The sequence below is a fragment of the Rhizophagus irregularis genome, chromosome 1 (assembly GCF_026210795.1).
Source record: "Rhizophagus irregularis chromosome 1, complete sequence".
Lineage (NCBI taxonomy): Eukaryota > Fungi > Glomeromycota > Glomeromycetes > Glomerales > Glomeraceae > Rhizophagus > Rhizophagus irregularis.
This window is the reverse complement of record NC_089429.1, coordinates 3,859,013-3,882,384: the sequence shown is the minus strand read 5'-3', so window position 1 is coordinate 3,882,384 and position 23,372 is coordinate 3,859,013. Positions and strand designations below refer to the sequence as shown.

The following is a 23,372-nucleotide window of genomic DNA, read 5'->3' as shown; positions in this document are numbered from 1 at the left end:
TTCATTATGCCGTAGTGTTCTACTGATACAACTCTGCCTACTACCTGTCTGCAAGCCAATTTTCACAAATATTGACGATAAGAATCATTCCTACCCCATGGATCCTGCTAGCGTGGTCCACACCTATTACCCTTAATTTACGTGAAGTAATTCCATGCTCAGCTATAGTGGTATTAATTGGATTTACGTTAACTATACCACTACGATTTTTTTGTAAGAAAGTGAATTTTTCCGATATTGCGTTCTGAATCCAGGTGAGCAACTCTTTTGCTCGTATTGGATCTTTTTCCATTGAGAGAAAAGGTCAGGGTTCTCCTGATCCTGTTTCACGCTTAATTTTGGAGTAATCAGTACAATACCAACTATAATTGGATTTATACCACATCTCGTCTGATATATCATATTGATCAATAGAAAGACCAGCAACATCTGCCGGTCGCATAGACAACATTATCATTATATCAACCAGATTTTTCTTAGAAGAAGACGAGGAAATATCACATTTTCAAGTCTTTCCTGAACCTTTTCTAAGTAGTAGTGTTCAGGACATTCAAAGCCCTCATCTTCATCAAATATATGCCAGTGTGCTTGAATTTTATTCGATTCTGTAGTAATGTGTGGAATTTTGGTCACTTTTTTTTTGGAATGATCAGCTTCATGATCGCGTAACTTTTTTTGCAATAAAGTGAGCCGAGAACTTCCTGCGACTGGATTAGGTGCATAACCGGCCAGATCATTTGAAATTTCTTTTATTTTCTCCAGTGGAAAGTCATTGTTCACAATTTCTTGAGCAATTTTATCAACAATATCCCTGCCTTTTTCATGCTTTCCAGTAGGTCGAATAGGAATGAGATCTTCTACTTGTTCCTTAATAAGCCCTAATTGTCGAATATGTGTTTTGGCATTGAATCTTACCTTGCGATCATCCTTCAAACTTTTGTTAATTTCCTTTGTGTATTTGGCTAGTTCGGATGATGGAGTTTCAGAGGTCCATTTATGGCGTTTCATGAAATCTGTAGCTACTTTTGCCATATTGTTTTTATGACACTATAGTCAAGAATATTAAAACGTACTAATTTTATATTACGTACAAAAAAGTTCAATTCGAAAAAAATATCCCAATAATAGATTTACTTTGTAAATACCAGCCCTCACTCATGATCGGTAAAAAAATAATAGAAGGGATGTTCTCAGGTCGAAGGATAAGAAAAATAATAATATAACTCACACGGTCCTAAAGGGACTAGATTTGGCCATGAAAGATATGCAACACATTTTTAAATATCTATAATAAAAGTAAAAGCGAAGTTTTGAGATTATTAATATCAAAATTACCTCGTATGGGTCATTTTATCTGCCAATACATCAAGAGAGATGGTTCAATCTGTGGGAAAGGGTGCATGAGTGATTTAAGATGTGCCAGACATTATAATACCCTTCTTAGAATAATATGCCCTATTTGTAAAAGGGAACCTATTCTGATACTGGAATCTGTAGTTCACATAGCGGAATTTATGACTGTGCCTAGCGCAAAATTAAAAAAACTAAAACAGAATCTAATATGGTCAAGACTTAGCTGAATAATGATTTGGACTAAAGTATTATTTGTCCTGCCCTATAGAATCAAAGAGTTCCTGAATATCGTTATCTGTTTTTGACCTATATGGTGAAAGTTCTGGAGCCCCTTTATCTCTAAAACCAAGACCATTATATGGTTGCTGATTAATTTGATATGAACGTTCCCAAACCTGTTTTTCTTTAGACCCTATTTTTTTCCTATTTATCTTTACAGTATAGCCACACCAATTTCCAGCAATTGCATTAATTACCCTTATAGCTGAATTAAGATCCGATGTTACCTTAGCACGAGACTTGAATCTGAACGAAGAGTAATAGGGATTGATCCAGAACTTCTATAAACCTCTTGCAGGATTGTATGAACGTTTCTGATATTATATTACTGGAAAGAATACGCTTATCATCTATGCCGGTAAAGCCTAGTATTTAAAAGAGTTCCTTTATAACTTTCCAATGATTAGCTGAATATGATTTGTGCAAGTCCTCCGCTACTGATTTCTCAAAATTATATCCAGTTTTATAATAGGTATCTTCCCATTGTGCAATATCTTTGGCCTTTAACTCTTTCATTGCATTTTCCTCATTATAGCCTTGCTTTCGAAAGTGAGATAACCGCAAGAAATGTTTCTGAGGTTCAGGTGGACTGAAATGTTTTACAAACTTTTTATTGCAAAGATTATCCCAAATCTTATCATCCATATCTTTACCATAAATATTTCACATATAAAAACGTTTAAGTGCCATAGTATCTGGGATAGAGCGTTCTTGGTCAAACTTAAGATTTTCAGCTTCTTTAGGATCAAGATTCTGAGAAGTAGCAACCGCATCAAAATCTGTTTCCTTGATAACTAATGCTTCAACCCTAACCTCATTGTGGACTTTTTTACGATTTCCTATAACACCTTGGCTCTCATCCATTTTTATTAGCTGAAGAGAAGCACTGGTACTGGCTATAAGACTACAAACCTTCTCAATAAAGTATTTTGTGGAAAGGCGTTTCTGGTGCTTGACTTCAATAAATATTATTGCAGCCAGAGATTCATCAATTTTATAAGAAACGATATTGTTATCCTATTCACGATGACCCTTTATTGCTATAGGTAAGTTATTAGGCCGAGCACTAGCAAGTTCTGCCCGAATATTTTCATGACCTGGTGGGCGAAAAAGCTCATTAGAATTTTTCTGATAGAATAGGGAAACAATAAGACGAGAACAGTCACGAATTTGATAAAGCATTTGTGCAAGAGCAGAACCAGGAAAACCTATAATGGAGGTCACTGTAGTACCCGGCACACTAGTAAAATCCATTGAATTTTTTATATATACAATTTTTAATGAAGCCAAAATGTGTGGATTAAACTTATCTGTTTAAGTTTAGAGTTAAATGCATGATTTATACACTCAATTTAGATTTTCATATATTCTGTGTAACACAAAAAGGTGGTTCGCATAATTAGTAAATTTTTTAAAAAGTGGTTCGCGTTATTATAAAATTTTTTTTGGAAAATTTAATAATCTCAGTTAATATTGATATTAAAAGAATAATTTATAATTCATTTTATTTTTCAGACATTTCTGTATGATTTATTAGATTTTTAGTTTAATTACTTAAGAAAAATTTTTATTAATTTGGGCAAAACCATCATTTTACTATTGTCTGGTGACCTTTATTATAAGTTTTCCCGGTCCTGCAAGAGCCTCAACATGAACTGGAGTGGCGATATTTGTAATAGCTATAACTATATCGAAGTGACTTGTAACCTTGAATGATATTCCCGCCTCCACTGTATTTGTATAAGCTATACAGTTAAGCTCGCTCCAAGCGACATTAATATCAGAAAAGTCTTTTTGTCACCGTTTCTTATCCATATCCCCATAATATGCACAGGCTCTAATAAGCGAATTATCAGGTTTAGATGACTTAGATGCTTTTTCTACTAACGCTCTAGCCATCACTGCTCCAGTAGATACAAATGCCACACGTTTACCCTGCCTTAAAAGGTCATATCCTATTCGCATGGCTTCTGCTCCACTATTTGGATCATAAATAAATTCAACTGTCTCACCTTATATGAGGCTGATACTTATTATCGACTATCCAAATATTTTCACCACGATACATCTGGAAAAAAGTTAATGTTGAGATATTTGCGAAGGCATCTATGGCCAAAATATGTCTTGCAAATCTTAAGACATCACGCATTGCATTTTTAGATTCCCGTGCATTTGTACCGCTAGACATTTGGCGCATAATGGCATTAGCTTCATCAAGAATAGCTACAAATGAACGGTCTGTGAATTTGACACGAAAGAGGCTCTCAACCTATACTATGATAATATCCCACTCATTTATAGATAAGTCTCCTTGCATATTTTGGTAGTTGCAAATTCAGAAGCCAGATGCTTTTAACTCATTAAGTTTGGATTTTGATTCATTACTAAAAGACTTTCGGTAAGAGATCCAGATATAGCATGGTAAAGAAGAAATATCATGTACTTTATCTTTCAATGCCATAATAATCTCTCTTAATGCAATGGTTTTCCATGTTCCCGGAGGAGAACGAATAAGCGTTGTTGTTTTCTCAATACCCAAGAAATCAGAATATACTTCTGGAACATCCTTTAATTTTTCTACATTAATCATCATTTCTGATAATTCTATAAGGGGCGCGGATTGGATATAGCATCGCCTATTCTTTCAACTATTCCTCACTTAGGCTTTGCAGAAAATTTAGTTGCTTCCCCGAATACCAATCCTTTATGACCTGGTTTATATTGCTTTTGTCGATAGCATTTAAATACAAAACAGTCGTTATTTTGAAGAAAGCCATATAACTGATCTTTCTCATGTTTGATATTGCAAATAGGATATGCTTTATATGACTTTGCTTGGAAGTTAACAAATCCCTTCTTAATGTTACCAACCTCAAGCCATTCATATTTTGCGGTAACTAAACCAGCTAAGGTGGTTTCATCTTCGATAAGTTGAAACTCCTCTTTTTCTGGCTTTTCAGGAGAAAAGGTTCGTGGCTAGATTTCAGAATAATCAGATTTATATTGAACCAAATAATCTTCTAGCTCACAATACCCGTTCTTAACTGAAAATATTGCAGGTCTTTTAACTCTATTTTCTTTTGCTGATCCAAGAAGTCGAAGGCTGAAGCAGGATTTATAAAGTCCTATATCAATAAATTCCGAATATGGCTTTCTGATCTTATTAGCGACCTTTTCTACAAAACCCCCAAGGTCTCTATAATCAATAAAACGAGCATGGGGATACATGATATGCCAGCTACATTTATTAGAATTAGACGAACTGGCTAAGGTAAAAGCATTTAATATTGCAAAATGTTTTAAATCAGAATATAAAATACTAATACAGGCAATTAAGATCCTGTATAATAAATCTTCGTGAGAAATTTTATATTTATTTAAAGAAGGAAGTTCAGGGTTTATAAGATCAGGCTTTTGCCTCACATCAATATCCAGAACCAGGTGGAGAGGCAAATTTCCATCAATACACTCATGGGTATCGGGTAACCCATAAACTTTAGATGGATGATTAACTATCATAAAACCCTTTCCTGCTACCCGAATAATATATTTTGAATAAATCTCTTCAGGATGATAGGCTCCTAGAAGAGAAATATCATTTTTATTATTAGACAAATATTGAAAGTATATATGATCATTATAACTAGGCTCATAGTCAAGGTCCACTAAACCAGAGAAGAGCCTGATTGCTTCATTTATTGTTTTAGGGCCAGGCCTGGCATTTTTTTGTACAAGAAGCATGGTGTATATACAAGAAACTAGTATAAACTAACAGAGAAACTAGCAAAGTTCAAAATAAAAATTTTATATAATTTTGAGAAAATATGCTTGCTAGCAAAACATTGGATCAGTAGTAGTACCCCAAAGTGATTGATGTGGTAGTACTCCAAAGTGGTTGATGTGGTAGTATTCTAAAGTATCCCAGAGTAGTAACTATACAGGAATAGGGTCTAGAAGCTAAAAACAAGCGAAAAAATGGTGACCCACTCAAGCAGAATTATATATAGGAAAGAAAAAAGAAGTTATGCTCGAGTGGGTCACCAGGTGATAGGCAGGAAAAAGATTGGGAAGGCAAAAAGGTTCAGAAGAATACACGAAAAAAGGGTATGAAAGCCATATAGCCTGAATTAATTCAGCATTTCGTGCCTCATCCTCGGTAATCAAAAAGGTCATAGAAGGCGGGATTGCAAGAATGGCATAACATTGGCACTTCGTGCCTCACCGGCAATCAAAAAGTGAGTGAATGGATTGCGGTACATCTTTAGCAAATAGATGGATTGCAAATTCGGCACTTTGTGTCTCATCCGGCAATCAAATGGGTATCTCCAAACCACTGCCTTGAATATGACGGCAAGGTAACAGGAATAGGGATGGTAAAGTCCTAGGTTCTGGACCTAAAGACCTGGTTCTAGGACCTGGTCTGCAGATCTTTAGGTCCAAATTTTGAACCAGAAGCAGACCAGGTCCTAAAAAGTCCTAGCCAATAAGGTTATAAGAGATCTATATGTTTAAATTATATATGTATAATTTGCTGTAAATTTGATTTTAAGTAATTATAAATCATAAAAAAGTGCACTGCAATATTGCAATACAATTTTTATATTATTAAAATCATATAAAAAATGAGTTGCGATATTGCGATTCACATTTTTATATTAAAATCAATATAAAAAAGTGAATCGTGATACCGCAACTCACTTTTTTTATATAAAATCAATATAAAAAAGTGAATCGCGATACCGCAACTCACTTTTTTTATATAAAATCAATATAAAAAAGTGAATCCCGATACCGCAACTCACTTTTTTTTATATAAAATCAATATAAAAAAGTGAATCCCGATACCGCAACTCACTTTTTTTATATAAAATCAATATAAAAAAGTGAATCCCGATACCGCAACTCACTTTTTTTATATAAAATCAATATAAAAAAGTGAATCCCGATATCGCAACTCACTTTTTTTATATTTAATTATTACTAAAATTCATAAAATCTATAAATAACTTAGTCAGGACCAGGAGGTCCAGGACTGGTCCTAACAGGACCTGGTCCGCAGGTCCGTTCAATAGGACTTATAGGTCCTAGGACCAGGACCGGACCAGGATCGACCTAACCATCCCTAAACGGGGAAGAGCCCACAACTAGCCCGCAATAAGCTTGCAACTAGCCTGTTACCCAAAATTTTTGGCACAGTAAATTTCAATTAATTTCGGCCAGCACTATTCCATAACTTCGGCCAGATTTTTGGATATAATAATTCAGCACCCAAGCTGGCATAAAACTGGCGAACAAATAGAAACTCTCTGGCTTCCTATTAGTTCCCCACCAGTTCTACATCAGTTCCATGACAGTTCCATGATACTATCAGATCGCTACCATGACGCCAACTTGGATCTATCAGATCATGTGTTCTAAAGATCAGCCAGAAATTAATCGCAGATCTATTGCGCCACCTGACATGATATTTTTTTACCATATTTTGGCATCTAGAAAGGCAACCAAATAGGCGCGCACCTCATCCATATTTACTAACCAACAGGTCACAGAGAGAGGAAATAGACCCCATCTTTAGGATATATTAATATGTGTATTATAATATCCTAGGACATATTAATTAATAGATTATAACGTCCTAGGACATTAATTAATAGATTATAATGTCTTAAGACATATTAATTATTAGATTATAATATCCTAGGACATATTAGTCTTGAACAAGTAGTGTCCTAAGACATATTAATATATTAATATGTCTTAAAACACTACTAAAATTTATAATTAATATTTACGTTCATGTTTTAAATTTGATAAATTTGATTAATTTTAGTTACGTGTAATGATCGTAGGGCAAGGAGAAACTTACCTACGTATCATAGAAGAAGATAATTATTTTTATTTTTTTATTATTTATTAAGTGAGTAGCTAGACCCAGTCCATACCAAATATCGGCTGGAGACTCACATTTTTTTTGGGCTGTGACTAATACTGACGTCCATGCCATACAGCCTGGGTACTATTTTATAAAATAGTAGCGAACAAGTATCAAATGTGTATTTTTTTTATTAAGTTATAATAAAAATTAGAATTTACTTTAATTTTTAACATAAAAATTGTAAATAATAAAAAATTTGTAAATAAAAATAAATTTGCTTTCCCAAACTTAAAAAAAAAGGTGTTTATATAAAAAAAAGGTGTTTATATTATTTTTGATTATTCAATAGTATCACATGCCCTTGTATACGTTCTACTGCTTACGCAGCTTTAACGATCAAATAGTAATATTACGCAGGTTTACAATCTCGTAAATTTTTGAAATATTTTAACTGTAATATTACGCAGATTTACAGTTTTGTAAATTTTCAAAATATTTTAACTGTAATATTACGCAGGTTTACAGTTTCGTAAATTTTCAAAATATTTTGACCGTAATATTGCGTAAATTTTACGATATTGAAAACTTGTGTAATATTTTAACCGTAATATCACATAAATCTTACGAAATTGTAAACTTATGTAATATTTTGAAATTTTTTGAAATATTATGCCATAAACTTTTGTAAACTTACAAAATCGTAAATTTACACAATTTTTCGCGCTATAAAATTTCCTGATGCAGTAGAAAAATCTTGTATTACTACCAAAAAAGGAAAAGATAGAACTTCTGATGAAAAAGTTGTAATATAAGAGGGTAATTTTGATGCTAGTTCTTGCCAAATGGAACATGCTATCTTAATTGCACTTCTGGAACAAATTACCCTAATATTGGAAGAATCTAACATTTTACTTGAAGTCTATATTGATAAAGATTTAGATTCTAATAAAACATTGGCTAATATTTCTATCATCTCAGAAATTTATTATGCAGATCTCAAACATGCAACTGATGCAAGCAAAAATATTCAAAAAAATTTATGTAAGTTTAATTGTTTTAAAAATTTATTTATGTGTTTTTTTTATTATCAATTTTGCTTACTTTTTATTATGTGCTATTAATAGTAAAAAAACAATATATACGTTATTATAACTTTGAGTAACACATAATGAAATATTATAATGGATATGTCTTTGCTGCTGGTTTTAAAAAAAAGAATAATGAACCAGATACACTAACAAATAAAGAACTATGACACATTCAAGTAGAAAGCTTAATTCAACATTTACTCAATAATCATGAACTTTTACAGGTCAAAAGATGTCAAATCAGTCATCAATCAGGTATCCGATTTGTGCCTGATTAGTAACTGATTGTCTCAATCAGATACCAACCTTATAAAAAATATATATACAGTTAGTATACTGTATTTTCGTATTTTGCGAACAGTATATTTATATATAGTATTATTACCGTATAATTACAGTATTTTCACATACTGTATATATTCGGTATTCTGCACACCGTATCATATATACGGTTTGCATACAGTATATTTTTCCAGTTTTACCTGTATGTTTTATACTTGTAAATAGTAGAAAAACCGTATATTTTATACCAATAAACAGTATATTGTTTTATATTTTATATTGCGAACAGTATACTTTTCCAGGATAAACCGTATATTTTATACTGATAAACAGTACTTTTTTCCAGTTTAAACTGCATATTTTGTACTGATAAATAGTATATATTATTCAATTAAATCGTATATTTTATATTTGCAAACAGAATTTAAAATGCATTTATAATCAATAAAATTTTTATTAAATAATATTAAATATACAAATATTTTTTTATAAATAATATAAATAAAAAACTAGTATAAAATAATATACTATTTGTAAAAAAAATGATATTAGCAAAATATAAACAAAAAAAAAAGAAATTTAATTAGTAATATTATCATTATTTTAAATATAAAAAAGGAATAATAAAAGGTTAGTAAAAAAAAAGAAATTTAATTAGTAATATTATCATTATTTTAAATATAAAAAAGAAATAATAAAAAGTTAGTAATATTATTAATATATTAGTTAGATATAAAAAAGTAATAAAACGATAGTAGTAATGTTAGTAATATATTAAAAAAATTAAATAAAATACATAAAAGTAAAAAAAAAAATATAATTAATATATGTTAATATATAATATTAATATAAAAATAAAAACATAAAATGGTGTACATATAGTAATATTGTTAAAATTCACCATTACAATTCCAGAGAGATATTAGTGAAAGTAATTGTTAATTGATATACGTGCATATCACTTTTTGTATAATTAGTATTTTGGTACAAATATATATATTATATATTATCAAAATAAGTTTTTTATTTAATTTTTATTATTATATGTTAAAATAATTTTGGTATTCATTTTTATTGTCTTTTTTTTTCTAAAAAAAAAGAAGAGAAAAAAATATTTTTGAAAAAATAAACAAAAAATAAACAATAACGTGTTATTAATGCATGTGATCAGCGATCAGCTGAATTTTAATTGGTTAAATATAGAAATGCGAAAATTAAAAAGCAGAAGTATTTTTTTTAAAATTTAAATCATACAGATTGTTTTTAAAGTTTAATTAGTAATTTAAAAGTTCTTTTTTTAATAAGAAAATTTGTAAAAATTTTTCTTAATACTGCTTAATTTTTAAATTAAAGCCTTAAAGATATAGAAAATCACGTGATAATTTATTACGATCAATATGGCAAATCATAACACTAATTTTCTGTGTAATGTAAACTTATGTAATACTTAATGTGAAAGGATGAAACTTATATGGTTAGAAAGCCACGAACCAGGAAAATACTTTTTAAACTTAAAAAGTCATATTATTTACAGCCCTTTTTTAAAAACCTTCCTATAAAGTTGCGAATGGGCTTTTTATTTTGCGAATGGGCAAATAGGATTTTTATTGGCTCCCTGTTTACTGGCGTCGACTCATTAGAAAAACTCGTAATACCCTAGTATGTTTTATTGAAAGCGTTGCAATTTGCAAAATTTATTTAATTATTCGTATATATTTAATTTTAAATAAAAAATTAATGTATTCTGAAGAAAGAAATATTTTGTATAAATTATTAAATTTAAATTTATTATGTATTATTTAAATTTATTATGTATTCTTTTTATTTTTTACGCGTCCAATAATACCATGAATCTATAATAGCCCTCTCCCTTGCTCCTTCTTTGAGTCCTATTATAAACACATTCATTGACAAGGTTTGTGCATTTGGTTAAAGCTCGACGATTCCGGCTCGAGCCGAGCTGAGCTAAAATTCGAGCCGGCTCGTCTCGATTAGAATTTTCGAGCTTGGCTCGTGTCGAGCCAACCTCGAGTTTGAGCCGAGCCGTAGCTTTTAAGGTGGCTTGGCTCGAAGCCGACCTAAGCTTTTTATCAAATTCTGCATATTTCTCGTAATTTTTTTAATTTTGGCCGGAATTAAGTAATCGACACGGAAATTTCCTTTTTTGAACACCTGAGTAACGTTACACAATCCAAAAAAGGCAATTTTATTTCTTATCAAAAATGGGGAAATACGTTGCACAGGATTCCAAAAAAGGAAATTTCTATGTCGATCACTTAATTCCGGCCAAAATTAAAAATCACGTGATGCCGGCAATAATAAAGAAAAAAAGTTCTGGAGCTCGTGAGGCCAGCTCATAACTGCGAGCCAGCTTCGAATGAGCTATCAAAAGCTCGGCTTGAATGAGCGAGCTAATTATTACGAGCCGCGGCTCAGCTCGGCTCGATATACCTAGGCTTCGCGAGCCGGCTCGAAATTTTCCTCGGCTGCTCGTCGAGATTCACATTTGCAAGAATAGTAAAGTGAGATTTTTTGTTCTACGTAACCACGTACTATCAAATCTGCAAGCATATAGCCTGCCAATTCTTTTGGTTTTCCAAATTTTGGTTTTCGGCCGCTTTTATATACTTGCAACTCAGTCAAGCCTAATTCTCGAATTTTCTTAGTATTCGATTTACAAAAAACATCCACTATATCATCTTCAGTAATTTCACAATTATTACTATAATTCATTTCTTCAACAGTATCTAATAAATGAAGAATATCCTCTACACAATTTTCATAAGTAGGTTGTTCTTTAATCCGATTTTTACAATTATCACATTTCAAACAAGGAGAAGGAACATTATCTCCATTCCAAAGATAATAACGATTAATTATTTGACTTCTGCATTCATATTGGTTTCGGCAAAATAAAAGAACTTCGTGAATTTTGTGTACACTGATATCAAGGTAAAGTTTTCGTTCACGTTCTTGATCAGTCATATTTTGTATATCAAAACAACTAGTTTTAAATATACAATAATAAAGTTTTAATTCTCTCTTTATTTATGTAAAATAGTACAACTTTTAAATTTGTAATAGATAGTATTTGATAAAATTTACTTAAGCAACTCACGTTTCTCGATTTTCAGCCAAAATTCCAAAGTTTGTTCTTAGATCTTTCTTTATTGAATAAAACATCACACTTCTGGCTTCATTACCATCACGTCCTGCTCGTCCAATTTCTTGTATCAAATTTGCTATATACAAAAAAAAAATATGAGAAGGTGTGTAAAATAATAATTATAACATAATTACTTACTCATATTTAAAGAAGCTACACAATGTACATTAGGTAAACATCGGAAGAATTGATACCCATGCCAAATGCATTGGTCCCAATCATTATTTGAATTTTACCATCTTTCCAATGCGATATAATGCTTTGACGTTGCTCATCTCCTATTCCTCCATGATACACGCCCAAATTTTTATCTGGTAATAGTGGTTGCAATGTCGCAAAAAGATCATCACACCCTAATTGTGTTGCACAATAAATAATAATTCTTCCTCTTTCATGCTTCTTAATTAAACTTATAAGATCATTTGAAAAGATTTCACGATTATCTCTTCTTTTATAAACTTCTATAGTTATTTTTTTGCGTTCAAAAGAAGAACCCCGAATCATAGCAAAATTTTCTGATGGTATTTCAAGAGATGTGCAGATATCTTGGGCGTCTTTATATGTGCACGTAGCAGTTAAAAGCATAATAGGGACTATAGGCCAATTTTTTTTCAATAGTCCTAAATTTTTCCACGATTCTCTATTAAAAAAGAATTATTAAATTTAATTATCACTAAATTAAGCAAGCTATTTTCGTAAGTAACTTACCTAAAATTACCATAATCTAGAATACAATGAGCTTCATCAATCACAAAACGCACTTTTGCTTTACTATACATATTACTAATAAAATTTTGAAATTCTTTATTTAAGCAAAGTTTCTTAGGAGTGATGAATAATATTTTTGTAAAACCAAGGGCAATCTCTTCAAATATCTTCTCTTGTTCGCTTCTACCTTGTATTGTGTTTGCATAAATTGAAGCACATGGTATACCAATTTGTATTAATTCTCGCTATTAAAATAAAATGTAATTATGTAAATAATAATTTAATAATTTGCAACGAACTACTGATAAATGAGATAAACGATTACTTACTTTCTGATCTTCCATCAAGCTTTTAACGGGCTAATAACTATTGTTATTCCTTCAAAAATTAGTGCGCAAATTACATAACACAATGTCTTTCCTCCTCCTGTTTTGATTGATACAAGTGTATCTTTGCCATTTAAATATGACTCTATAGCCTCAAGTTGTCCTTCACGCAAATGATCGTATCCAAACACTTTTTTCACAGCTAATTTTATTAACTCCTTTAACTCCAAAATATTTTTCTCGCCACTAGGAGTATAATTTTTATTCAGCAAGCGTTCCCACCAACCTGCTAAGACATAAAAGGAGCACAAAGAACATAAACCAGAAACAGTTTTCTTTCGAAATGAAGAACACCCTCCCTATGAAAAAAGTCTGTGTGATTTTTGTTGAAAAATCATTCAATTAAATTCACTACGATTTCTGTATATTTGACCATACAATAATTGTGCTAAAAATTGCAATAAATCACACAATTATTGCATGGTAATTCATTCAATAATTATCCTATTTTTGACCTGAATTTATACAATTATTGTGTGATTTTTGAGCCAAATTTTTTTAGGCCATATTTTAGGAATTATAGGTTAAATTTTACAGTAATAACAGGCAATTTATAAAGTGAAATTATGAATTTTTTTTATTGACTTAAAATATAAAAAATATACACAATATTTCATAAATAAAATACTAAATTTGATATAATCATAAATATAAAAATTTGTAAGAAAATAAAATAAAATAAAGTATGTTAGTAACATGAAAGTAAATTAGTATTATCAAAGAAGAAAGTAAATTATTAGTGTAAGTAAATTATTAGTATTAAATAAAAAAGTATGAAGTTAGTGAAGAAAGCAAATTAGTAGTGTTAAAAAGTAAATTATTAGTATTAGTAATAAAAAAAAGTATGAAGTTAGTGAAGAAAGCAAGTTAGTAACATTAAAATATAAAAAGTTAGGAAAATAAAAAGATAAAGAACACGAGTTTTTCTTACCTGATATTTTAAAAGAAAGTTGAAGAAAAGTTAAAAGGTTAAAAAAACATAAACAAAAACATTTCGCGTCGTCATATTTATTTTGACGATCAGATCACGTGATCAACATATATAATTTTAAGAGTTGATTTTTACCGCATAATTCTGGCCAAATTATAATTCCGGTCAGAACTAATTGTGTAACCTAATAAAAAGTTTTTAACTTTTTTTTAGTTACAAGATGATACAAAAATTTCACCAATGGGTCCAGAAGATGCCCATTTATAAGCAAATATGCAGTTGAATTTTATGTAACCTTACTGCATAAATCACTTTACTTAGGAAAATCTATTTGTAATGGTTAAAAGTGGTCTATTCGACCCTAAAAGTGGTCAAATGTAACCATACAGGTAAGATGGAAAGTAGTATAGTAGGATTACCCAAAAATTGCTTTCTGTATCTTAAATTTAAGTCTATTTTCAAGTTGTACAATAATCACAATTTTTATTGTATAAAAATTGAATGTTTTCTGTATCCTAAATTTAAGTTGTATAAAAATCACACAAAAATTGAACATTTTCTATATCTTAAATTTAAGTTGTACAAAAATTGCATACTTTTAATATGCTTTGAAAAGCTTCATAGCTATTTTTATCCAAAAATCTGCAATAATTGTACAATTTCCACACGGACTTGAACAAATATTGTACAAAAATTGGATGATTTTTTTTCATAGGGCCTTGGCACTTAATAATTACATCAAAATCTGTAATTAATTTTGCAAAGGAAGGATAAAATGAATTTGCGCGTATTCTTTCTTCTGCTTTGTACTTGTAAGGAATCAATTCCTATATGCAAAGGTATACTATATTAAAAAATAGATAAATATTACATTTTAAATATATTTTTAGCCAACCTGGCTAAAATCAAATCCTTGCAATTCTTGCCGATCATTAGCATAATTCACAGCACGTTCTTGATTTCGTTTATCTATAACATTTCGATTATGATGTAATTGACCTTGACGTTGTCTAACCAACTTGCTTATATTATACTGATCATTTGTACTGAATTTATTCACTTTAGCAGCCTTACGCACACCTTCCATCATACAATCAAGCCCTTCATTGTTATCTATAACAGCTAAAGCATATCGTGCTTTATAAGAAGCCCAAAAATCAATTCTCTTATCAACAAATCGCAAGATTTTTCGGTTAAAAGCTTCATTATAGGCTGTTCGGTAACAAGTAACAAGACTTTGTTGAATAGGAAGCTTAAAAATCGTTAAAAGCATTTTTCAAAATCCTTCAATCTCCATTTCTGTAAAAGATTGTAATGTTGGAGTTTGCAATTGTAGCTCTTCATTTTCCTTATACCAACAAACTTCTTTCCAGCAAAGATCATGATTATTAAGCAGATGTTGGATTAAACCTTCTACTTGGATGTAACGCAATTCTTCATTAGTTGGTGTATTTGGATCATCATTTTTTTTTCGCAAGCCAGCAGTAAATACACATCCATTAAAATATCTCATTATATGCTGCTCAAATCTGTGATAACGAGCATATTGTTTTTTTACTATTGCAAAATAATAAAAAGTAAATAGAACGATAATAATATTTGACTTTTAATAGATTAATAAATAAACAATAACAAACATAAGTTTTTTCAAATATTTTTGCTTGCATGTTTAAGGTCCGCATAAATTTCTGATACAATAGGAACATTGGCTAAAGTTTTGTTGGAATCTAAATCTCCATCAATACAAACTTCAAGTAAAAGGTCAGACTTTTCTAATACTGGAATTATCTGTTCCAAAAGTGTGATTAAAATTGCGTGTTCCATTTGGCGAGAACTGGCGTCAAAATTGCCTTTATGTACCACAACTTTTTCCTCTGAAGTTCCATCTTTTCCTTTTTTAGTGATGACACGAGACTTTTCTACTACATGAAAAGCAACAACAGCTTTGTGCCCGTAATCTTATGAAAATAAAAATAAAATTAATCAAGATTAATAAAAAATCAAATTTGATTTTATATAAATTTACCTTCAAGATCTTCCAAATAAATAAATTCTCCACTAGCTTGTTTTGCATTGCGAGAATGGGACCAAGAGCAGTCAAATCCAATAGTTAAAGCTTTTTTTCCTTTTGCAACAGTATGAGTTATAGCAGCATTTAACGCCTGTTTAGCAGATTCTTCAGCTTTTAATATAAGAGTAGGAAACATACGAGATTGATATTGATGATAGGAACTCTTACAACTCTGAGCAGTAATACCCATAACCGCCAATGCAGCTTTGCATAGCATAATGATTCATTCCACCTGCTAAAGTTGATGCCGCAACTATATGTGAAAAATTGGTTCCTTTAGATTGATTAGAATATGAATCTATCGTACCACATAGCTGACAATCTACGTCAATTGTAACATTAAACCCAACACAAGATACATGATATGATTTATTTTGAAAATTTGTATTATAACAATGACTACAGGGATGCAAAAGTACTAAAGAAAAGTATTGTTCTGTACTAATTAATATCGTTGATCCCAATTTTTTTTCATTTAAAATATTATCCACAGCTTCTTTTATTCTTTCAGATTTTTCATTTAAATCAATTTTATTATTAAAATCAGAATTTTCATTTTGAAGTTGATCAATTTTAGTTTTTAGCCGTTTGATATTGCGATTAGCGTTATAATATGTTGATTTGTATTTTTCATGCATTACCATAAGGGCTTGTGTAAATTTTGGAGAAAGAATTTTTCCACTTTCTTCCAATTTAATTCCATGAACAATTGAATCTTTTTCATTAAGCTGCTCAAGTTCAGAACTTTTTCGTTTAAGACTACGGACTAGAGTCTCTTCTTTTGAAGTTGATAGTGTAGGAGATTGAAAATTTAAATTTTGACAAGAAAAACGATGGGAAAATACCTTATGAACTGTATTTTGCAACATTGCTACAATGGTATGATCATTAAACCCTAAAACTGAGGCAAGTGAAATATTTTTTATATTATACTGTTTTATCATTAGATAAAATCCTAATGTTTCCCGACCTTGAGCATTACATTTAGTAAATGTAAAGTCTTCACCAAATTCTTGCCAAAAAAATTGCAAAGATTCTCCATTTCTCTCAATAGAAAGTTTAAAAAAAAAACCACCTAAAGAAGTATAAATGATATAACCTGGCAATAATGGAACCCATGATTTTTCGTTAAGAATATTATTTTGCAAATGTATATAACCAACATTTATATTTTTTTGCCGAGTTTTTTCAAGTTCATTATGGAAGTTTTTGGGTATAATAAATTCTGACAGTTCTTTATGAAGTGGTAATACTTCGAATTTAGAAGAAAAGTCAATAACAAACCAGCTTCTATTTATTCTTTTATAACTTTGATATTTAGAAGGATTTTTTTGGACGATAAGGTCATACCAGTTATGTGTCATATTGCTATATGTCTATATAAAAGTGTATAGGATAGATCGATAAACCTGTTTGAAAACTTGTTTTTTCAGACGCGTTAATTGAGTTGATACGTGTACCCAGTTTTCGGAACTTCATGTGATCAACAAAAATTTGCCACTGCGTATATATAAAAAATGATCGACATATACTATACCTTTAATATTAAATTAGCTAAATTAGAATTAAGAAAAATTTGTAAGAATTTTCTTTGATACTGCTTAATTTTTAAATTAAAGCTTTAATATTAAATTAGTTAAATTAGAATTAAGCAGTATTAAGAAAAATTCGCAAGAATTTTCCTTGATACTGCTTAATTTTTAAATTAAAGCTTTAATACTACTAAATTAGTTAAATTAGAATTAACATATGGGCTGATTTATGGAATTAAGTTTTTATATTCAAAAAACTAACTTTATTAAGAAAATGCTAATACAATTTACATGAAAATGATAGATTCACACCGCTGATATAAATAAAATTGATTTGATTATATTATTTTTTGATTTTTTTAATAATATCATTAAAATTAAAAAATTTAAATATAATTGTCATGACAAAATATTGAATAACTTAACGTGTATGTGTGCTAGATGAATGAATTATATTCATTAGAAAGAGGTAATCAAGAGCTATCCATAAACCAAATATCACATGAATTGGATCACAAGTTGCTGAATAGTTACGTTCAATATATTTATTTTTAACCTTTGACTTTGATCGTTAATATCTTCACATCTAGTAATTCAATTTGAATAATCTTTTTTCGTTCAGGTAGAGTAGATTCTGGGCTTTCATATGAATATAAATATATGTGTTTAGCATACATGTACGCCGAGATATTAACGATTTTGTTAATTGAATAAACTCTGACACAAAAATTTTTAAAATTATAATTCTTACCAAAAGATGATCTTTACAGGTATTATTGGGTTCTTTTTACTTTACTTAACAAGTTTTTATTTGCCATTTCTGTTTTAAATTGAATAAATTAATAAAATCAATTTTAAAAAGTAATTAACAAGTAGAATAAAATTAGTATAGTAAAAAACAAAAAAAAACATCTCAAAAACTCTAAATCATAACTCACATTTTTATTTTATATATATTTTTACTAAAAAAAAGAAGGAAATAAGGTTAAAAATAAATGAAAAAAGATTTTTCTTATTAATAAAAATTATTAATATTTGTTTTCTTACTTACTGATTAAAAAAACCCTGCTATATATGCCTATAAACTTTTCTAAGTCACCTAACAAAAATCTGATTGAAAAGTGATTGAAAAGTGATTAAAAAAGAAAGTAGTTGCCATTGTTATTTTTGAATAAACGTTAAAAAATTTTTTTTTTATTTTTTGATAGATTTAGATCATCTGATTATGTAACACATACAATTTAAGCTTGTGAAACATAATTCTTGTTAAAATGTGCAAATCTTTATGTTTGGCTAATTTCACGAATTGGCAGATATAAGCAGTATTAAGAAAATTCGCAAGAATTTTCCTTGATACTGCTTAATTTTTAAATTAAAGCCTTAATACTAAATTAGTTAAATTAGAATTAAGCAGTATTAAGAAAAATTCGCAAGAATTTTCCTTAATACTGCTTAATTTTTAAATTAAAACCTTAATACTAAATTAGTTAAATTAGAATTAAGCAGTATTAAGAAAAATTTGCAAGAATTTTTCTTGATACTGCTTAATTTTTAAATTAAAACCTTAATACTAAATTAGTTAAATTAGAATTAAGCAGTATTAAGAAAAATTTGCAAGAATTTTTCTTGATACTGCTTAATTTTTAAATTAAAACCTTAATACTAAATTAGTTAAATTAGAATTAAGTAGTATTAAGAAAAATTCATGAGAATTTTCCTTAATACTGCTTAATTTTTAAATTATAATTTATAAAAATGATTTATAATTGAGTTTTGAATTTAGTATTATCAATCAGACTTTGAACTTAAAAATTAAACAGTATTAACAAAAATTCTTGTGAATTTTTTAATAATTGTGATTTTACATCAGTGAGTTTTTGGATAGTACATTTTAGCAGATACTAGTATTGTTTGATGCTTTAAAGTGTAGAAAAACTTACTCTATCACACGTCAAATAAATAAAAATTGGCTGATTTTAGCTATATTTGTCTGATTTATGACTTTTTACAGCTGTATTACCAATTCTTAACCACATTTTTCAGTTTTTTCACTATACAAAAAAATTGTATATACATTATGAAATATATATTTTTATAAAAAATTATATTGTAATATTGAATTAAAATTTAAAAAATATTTTATTAAGCAATATTAAATAAAAAACTAATCTTAAATAATTAAATTTTAAACAAAATACATTAAGAATATAAATTTACTTGTAATTTAATGTAATACGCACAATTATAAAAAATTAATAACTCCACAAATATTAACTGTGCCTTTATTAAAATAAATATTCAAGTAGATTCTAAGCTGCTGAACAATTTTTAATTAATAAAAGAAGTCAATTTACTTTGGCTAAAGTGCTTAAAATATGCTCTGAAGTAACAAAATGGAAAAAATAAAATTCGTAAATGAGTACCGTTGTGAAAATCGTGAATAACTCATCATGTATTAACTGTACCTTCGTAAAAATTAATATCCAAGTAGATTTTGACCTGCTGAACAACTTTCAATTAATAAAAGAAGTCGATTTACTTTGACTAAAGTGCTCAAAATACGCTCTGAAGTGACAAAACGGAAAAAAATAAAATTCGTAAATGAGTACTATTGTGAAAATCGTGAATAACTCATCAAGTATTAACTGTACCTTCGTGAAAATTAATATTCAAGTAGATTTTGACATGCTAAACAACTTTCAATTAATAAAAGAAGTCGATTTACTTTGACTAAAGTGCTCAAAATACGCTCTGAAGTGACAAAACAGAAAAAAATAAAATTCGTAAATGAGTACTATTGTGAAAATCGTGAATAACTCATCAAGTATTAACTGTACCTTCGTGAAAATTAATATTCAAGTAGATTTTGACATGCTAAACAACTTTCAATTAATAAAAGTAGTCGATTTACATTGACTAAAGTGCTCAAAATACGCTCTGAAGTGACAAAACGGAAAAAATAAAATTCGTAAATGAGTACCATTGTGAAAATCGTGAATAACTCATCAAGTATTAACTTTACCTTCGTGAAAATTAATATTCAAGTAGATTTTGACATGCTAAACAACATTCAATTAATATAAGAAGTTGGTTTACTTTGGATAAAGTGCTCAAAATACGCTCTGAAGTGACAAAATGAAAAAAATAAAATTCATGAATGAGTACTGTTGTGAAAATTGTAAATAACTCATCAAGTATTAACTGTACCTTCGTGAAAATTAATATCCAAGTAGATTTTAACCTGCCGAACAACTTACAATTAATATAAGAAGTTGATTTACTTTGGCTAAAGATCTCAAAATACGCTCTGAAGGTAAAAAAATTTGTAACTTAATACTACTGTATAATATAAAAAATGTAAATAATTCCAAAAATATTAACTGTACTTATATGATCTTAACAGTTTTAAACTTACTAAACTACTTTTAATTAAAAGAATAAGATTTACTTCAGCCAAAATGCTCAAACCATACTTTGAAATATATGTAAAAAAAATATAATATTTGTTTATATTTTAAATTATGAGTTATTTAATTTAAATGTATTTATATTTAAGAAAAAAAGTATTTTAATTCTATTTTATAAAGTATTTAAAAAGTATTTTAGTAAAGTTTTTAAGGCAAAAAAATAATTATAACTAAAATAAAAAAAAAAATCTAAGTTAATAAATAAATATTAAACCGTAATACATAATCACATGTTATATATTAAAATCGAAAAATCCTATTACAAATAACCAAAAATCGGCAATTTCATGTTAAAAATCAGAAATATTATATTAAAATCAGAAATATTTATTAAAATCGGAAATATTATATTAAAATTGCCAAAAAAATCAGATAGCCATATTAAAAAGGGCAAAAATCTGATTTTTATTTATTTGACCTGTGTATATCTGTAGAAAATACGTTATAAACGTATGAATTTTAATATACTGTAGAATAATACGTATACCGTATCCTTTATTTACAATATTTTTGTGAACTGTATACAAAATACTGATATACAGTAGAAATGATATACGTTATAGGCGTATGAATTTAATATACCGTATCACACAGTATGTTTACCGTATACTTTATTGTATTTTTTACTAAACACATTTTGCGAACAGTATACATTATATATACTGATATGCCGTATGTAAAAATGCAAACTATATCAAAAATACGTATATACAGTATAAAAACTGTATACATATTTTTTATAGGGCAATCGGGCTGCCCGATTGGCATCCGATTTCCGCCAAAATCTGACACCAACCGGGCTACAGTCAACTCCCTCTATAGTCACTCCCGTTATAGTCACATTCTACTATATAGTCACACCAGTTGAATGTTCAAAACACTTTATTATTAAAATCTATCCTATATAGTCACAATCTATCTATAGTCACTATCACACCTATCCTTAAAAATCTTATATTAAAAAGAACTGTTTATAATCACAGTTATATAAAGAATATATTAAATAACTTGGCATCTAATAATCGTACAAAGATGTATCATAGCTTGTTAGAATCGTCTCACTAAGACAAATCGAATGGTGGCAGTTTTAATCTTTTCCTTTGCAAGTGTTTACGGCCAGACCACCCATTGCCTCTTATGAGACTAATCTCGGGTCTGTGTCTTATCATCTTCAATGGGCAACCATTAAACTGAGTACTTAATTCCTCAGGTAACAGCACCACTATAGAAGACATCCCCCATCGGGCCATTTTAAGCTGATCTGAAGCTAGGTACACGCCGCCTACTCATCCTATACCCATTGCATGATACTGATACTCAATTTATTTTACGACCTTTAGAGAGCATCTACTTTCATGGAGGACTTTCGACAGGTAACATCAACCATCTAGTACCCTTCCATACCACCATTTTAGGTACTAAGTCTCACTCAAAGGCCACTACAGCCCGCGATTACCCAGTACCGATAGTACAGTTATTTACCCCAAGTGGTATACTTTGTAGTGACCACTCAGACAGGAAGTAGCAGGCATCTGTCCAGGATCACCCCTTATGGTGGGTATCAACCCGCCAGGGATCGCCAACTCGGGACCTAAGAGGCGTTAACTATAGCCATGTTTAACTGTTCTGTTGTACGAACCACTTTGGTCGTAAGACCTAACAGAAGGTCAAACTACTAAGACATTGCACCCTCAGCTTTACCATCTAGGACGACCATCTAGCCATTACTGACCCCAAGTGGTATTTCGAGAGTGACCACCTGGACAGGAAGTCCCCCCAAGGCTACCATTAAGACGTTGCGGCTCGAACACTGCAGTGAGACCGACCGTCAATAGGTACTGGCCGGGGGAGGTAGTATCGTAGAGTAGCCAGCGCAGACGGGAAATCACCAAGGTATAGTAGGCGGCCTCAAGGACAGGACTGCGCACATACCAATGGCATCATAGGGAACGTTAGAAGGACACCATGACCCTTAGTTGAAATGTGCGGCCTAACCGTACACACTAATTCACCATGATGCAATCCAACTACACTAATCCCTGTACCTTCACGCTATTGGTTGTAGCGTCTGCAGTAAAATTCTTTTTATTTCCGTGGTCATGGGAATCGAACCTGCGACCTCACCATACTCAGGCTTAATGAGGGTCTCAGTGACTAACCACCGAGATAGGGTGACCAACCCCGGTAGTTTTAATCTTTTTCTTTGCTATTGTTTACGGCCAGACCACCCATTG

At 29.8% G+C, this 23,372-nt stretch overlaps 9 protein-coding genes across 9 annotated transcripts; all 9 read right to left on the bottom strand.

Moving 5' to 3' along the window:
• Window positions 1-40: 40 nt before the first annotated feature.
• OCT59_000786 (uncharacterized protein) lies at window positions 41-292 on the bottom strand (the record flags this gene model as incomplete). The annotated part of the gene is made up of 1 exon (XM_066139106.1): window positions 41-292. The coding sequence occupies one exon, from the start codon at window positions 290-292 to the stop codon at window positions 41-43; it is 252 nt and encodes an 83-aa protein (XP_065988541.1).
• Window positions 293-456: 164 nt separating this feature from the next.
• On the bottom strand, window positions 457-1,032 carry OCT59_000785 (uncharacterized protein; the record flags this gene model as incomplete). Its single annotated transcript, XM_025311890.2, has 1 exon — window positions 457-1,032. The coding sequence occupies one exon, from the start codon at window positions 1,030-1,032 to the stop codon at window positions 457-459; it is 576 nt and encodes a 191-aa protein (XP_025167327.2).
• A 569-nt stretch (window positions 1,033-1,601) lies between these two features.
• Window positions 1,602-2,496, bottom strand: OCT59_000784 (uncharacterized protein; the record flags this gene model as incomplete). Its single annotated transcript, XM_066139105.1, has 3 exons — window positions 1,602-1,913; window positions 2,026-2,221; window positions 2,300-2,496. The coding sequence occupies 3 exons, from the start codon at window positions 2,494-2,496 to the stop codon at window positions 1,602-1,604; spliced, it is 705 nt and encodes a 234-aa protein (XP_065988540.1).
• A 153-nt stretch (window positions 2,497-2,649) lies between these two features.
• Window positions 2,650-2,886, bottom strand: OCT59_000783 (uncharacterized protein; the record flags this gene model as incomplete). Its single annotated transcript, XM_066139104.1, has 1 exon — window positions 2,650-2,886. One exon carries the CDS (start codon window positions 2,884-2,886, stop codon window positions 2,650-2,652), a length of 237 nt encoding a protein of 78 aa, XP_065988539.1.
• Window positions 2,887-3,429: 543 nt separating this feature from the next.
• On the bottom strand, window positions 3,430-4,225 carry OCT59_000782 (uncharacterized protein; the record flags this gene model as incomplete). The annotated part of the gene is made up of 3 exons (XM_066139103.1): window positions 3,430-3,571; window positions 3,645-3,901; window positions 4,076-4,225. 3 exons carry the CDS (start codon window positions 4,223-4,225, stop codon window positions 3,430-3,432), a joined length of 549 nt encoding a protein of 182 aa, XP_065988538.1.
• A 62-nt stretch (window positions 4,226-4,287) lies between these two features.
• OCT59_000781 (uncharacterized protein) lies at window positions 4,288-5,373 on the bottom strand (the record flags this gene model as incomplete). Its single annotated transcript, XM_066139102.1, has 2 exons — window positions 4,288-4,608; window positions 4,678-5,373. 2 exons carry the CDS (start codon window positions 5,371-5,373, stop codon window positions 4,288-4,290), a joined length of 1,017 nt encoding a protein of 338 aa, XP_065988537.1.
• Window positions 5,374-11,328: 5,955 nt separating this feature from the next.
• Window positions 11,329-13,095, bottom strand: OCT59_000780 (uncharacterized protein; the record flags this gene model as incomplete). Its single annotated transcript, XM_066139101.1, has 5 exons — window positions 11,329-11,881; window positions 11,996-12,119; window positions 12,280-12,683; window positions 12,752-12,996; window positions 13,081-13,095. 5 exons carry the CDS (start codon window positions 13,093-13,095, stop codon window positions 11,329-11,331), a joined length of 1,341 nt encoding a protein of 446 aa, XP_065988536.1.
• A 1,859-nt stretch (window positions 13,096-14,954) lies between these two features.
• On the bottom strand, window positions 14,955-15,581 carry OCT59_000779 (uncharacterized protein; the record flags this gene model as incomplete). The annotated part of the gene is made up of 2 exons (XM_066139100.1): window positions 14,955-15,320; window positions 15,432-15,581. The coding sequence occupies 2 exons, from the start codon at window positions 15,579-15,581 to the stop codon at window positions 14,955-14,957; spliced, it is 516 nt and encodes a 171-aa protein (XP_065988535.1).
• A 134-nt stretch (window positions 15,582-15,715) lies between these two features.
• On the bottom strand, window positions 15,716-17,503 carry OCT59_000778 (uncharacterized protein; the record flags this gene model as incomplete). The annotated part of the gene is made up of 3 exons (XM_066139099.1): window positions 15,716-16,026; window positions 16,095-16,250; window positions 16,333-17,503. 3 exons carry the CDS (start codon window positions 17,501-17,503, stop codon window positions 15,716-15,718), a joined length of 1,638 nt encoding a protein of 545 aa, XP_065988534.1.
• Between the last annotated feature and the right edge of the window lie 5,869 nt (window positions 17,504-23,372).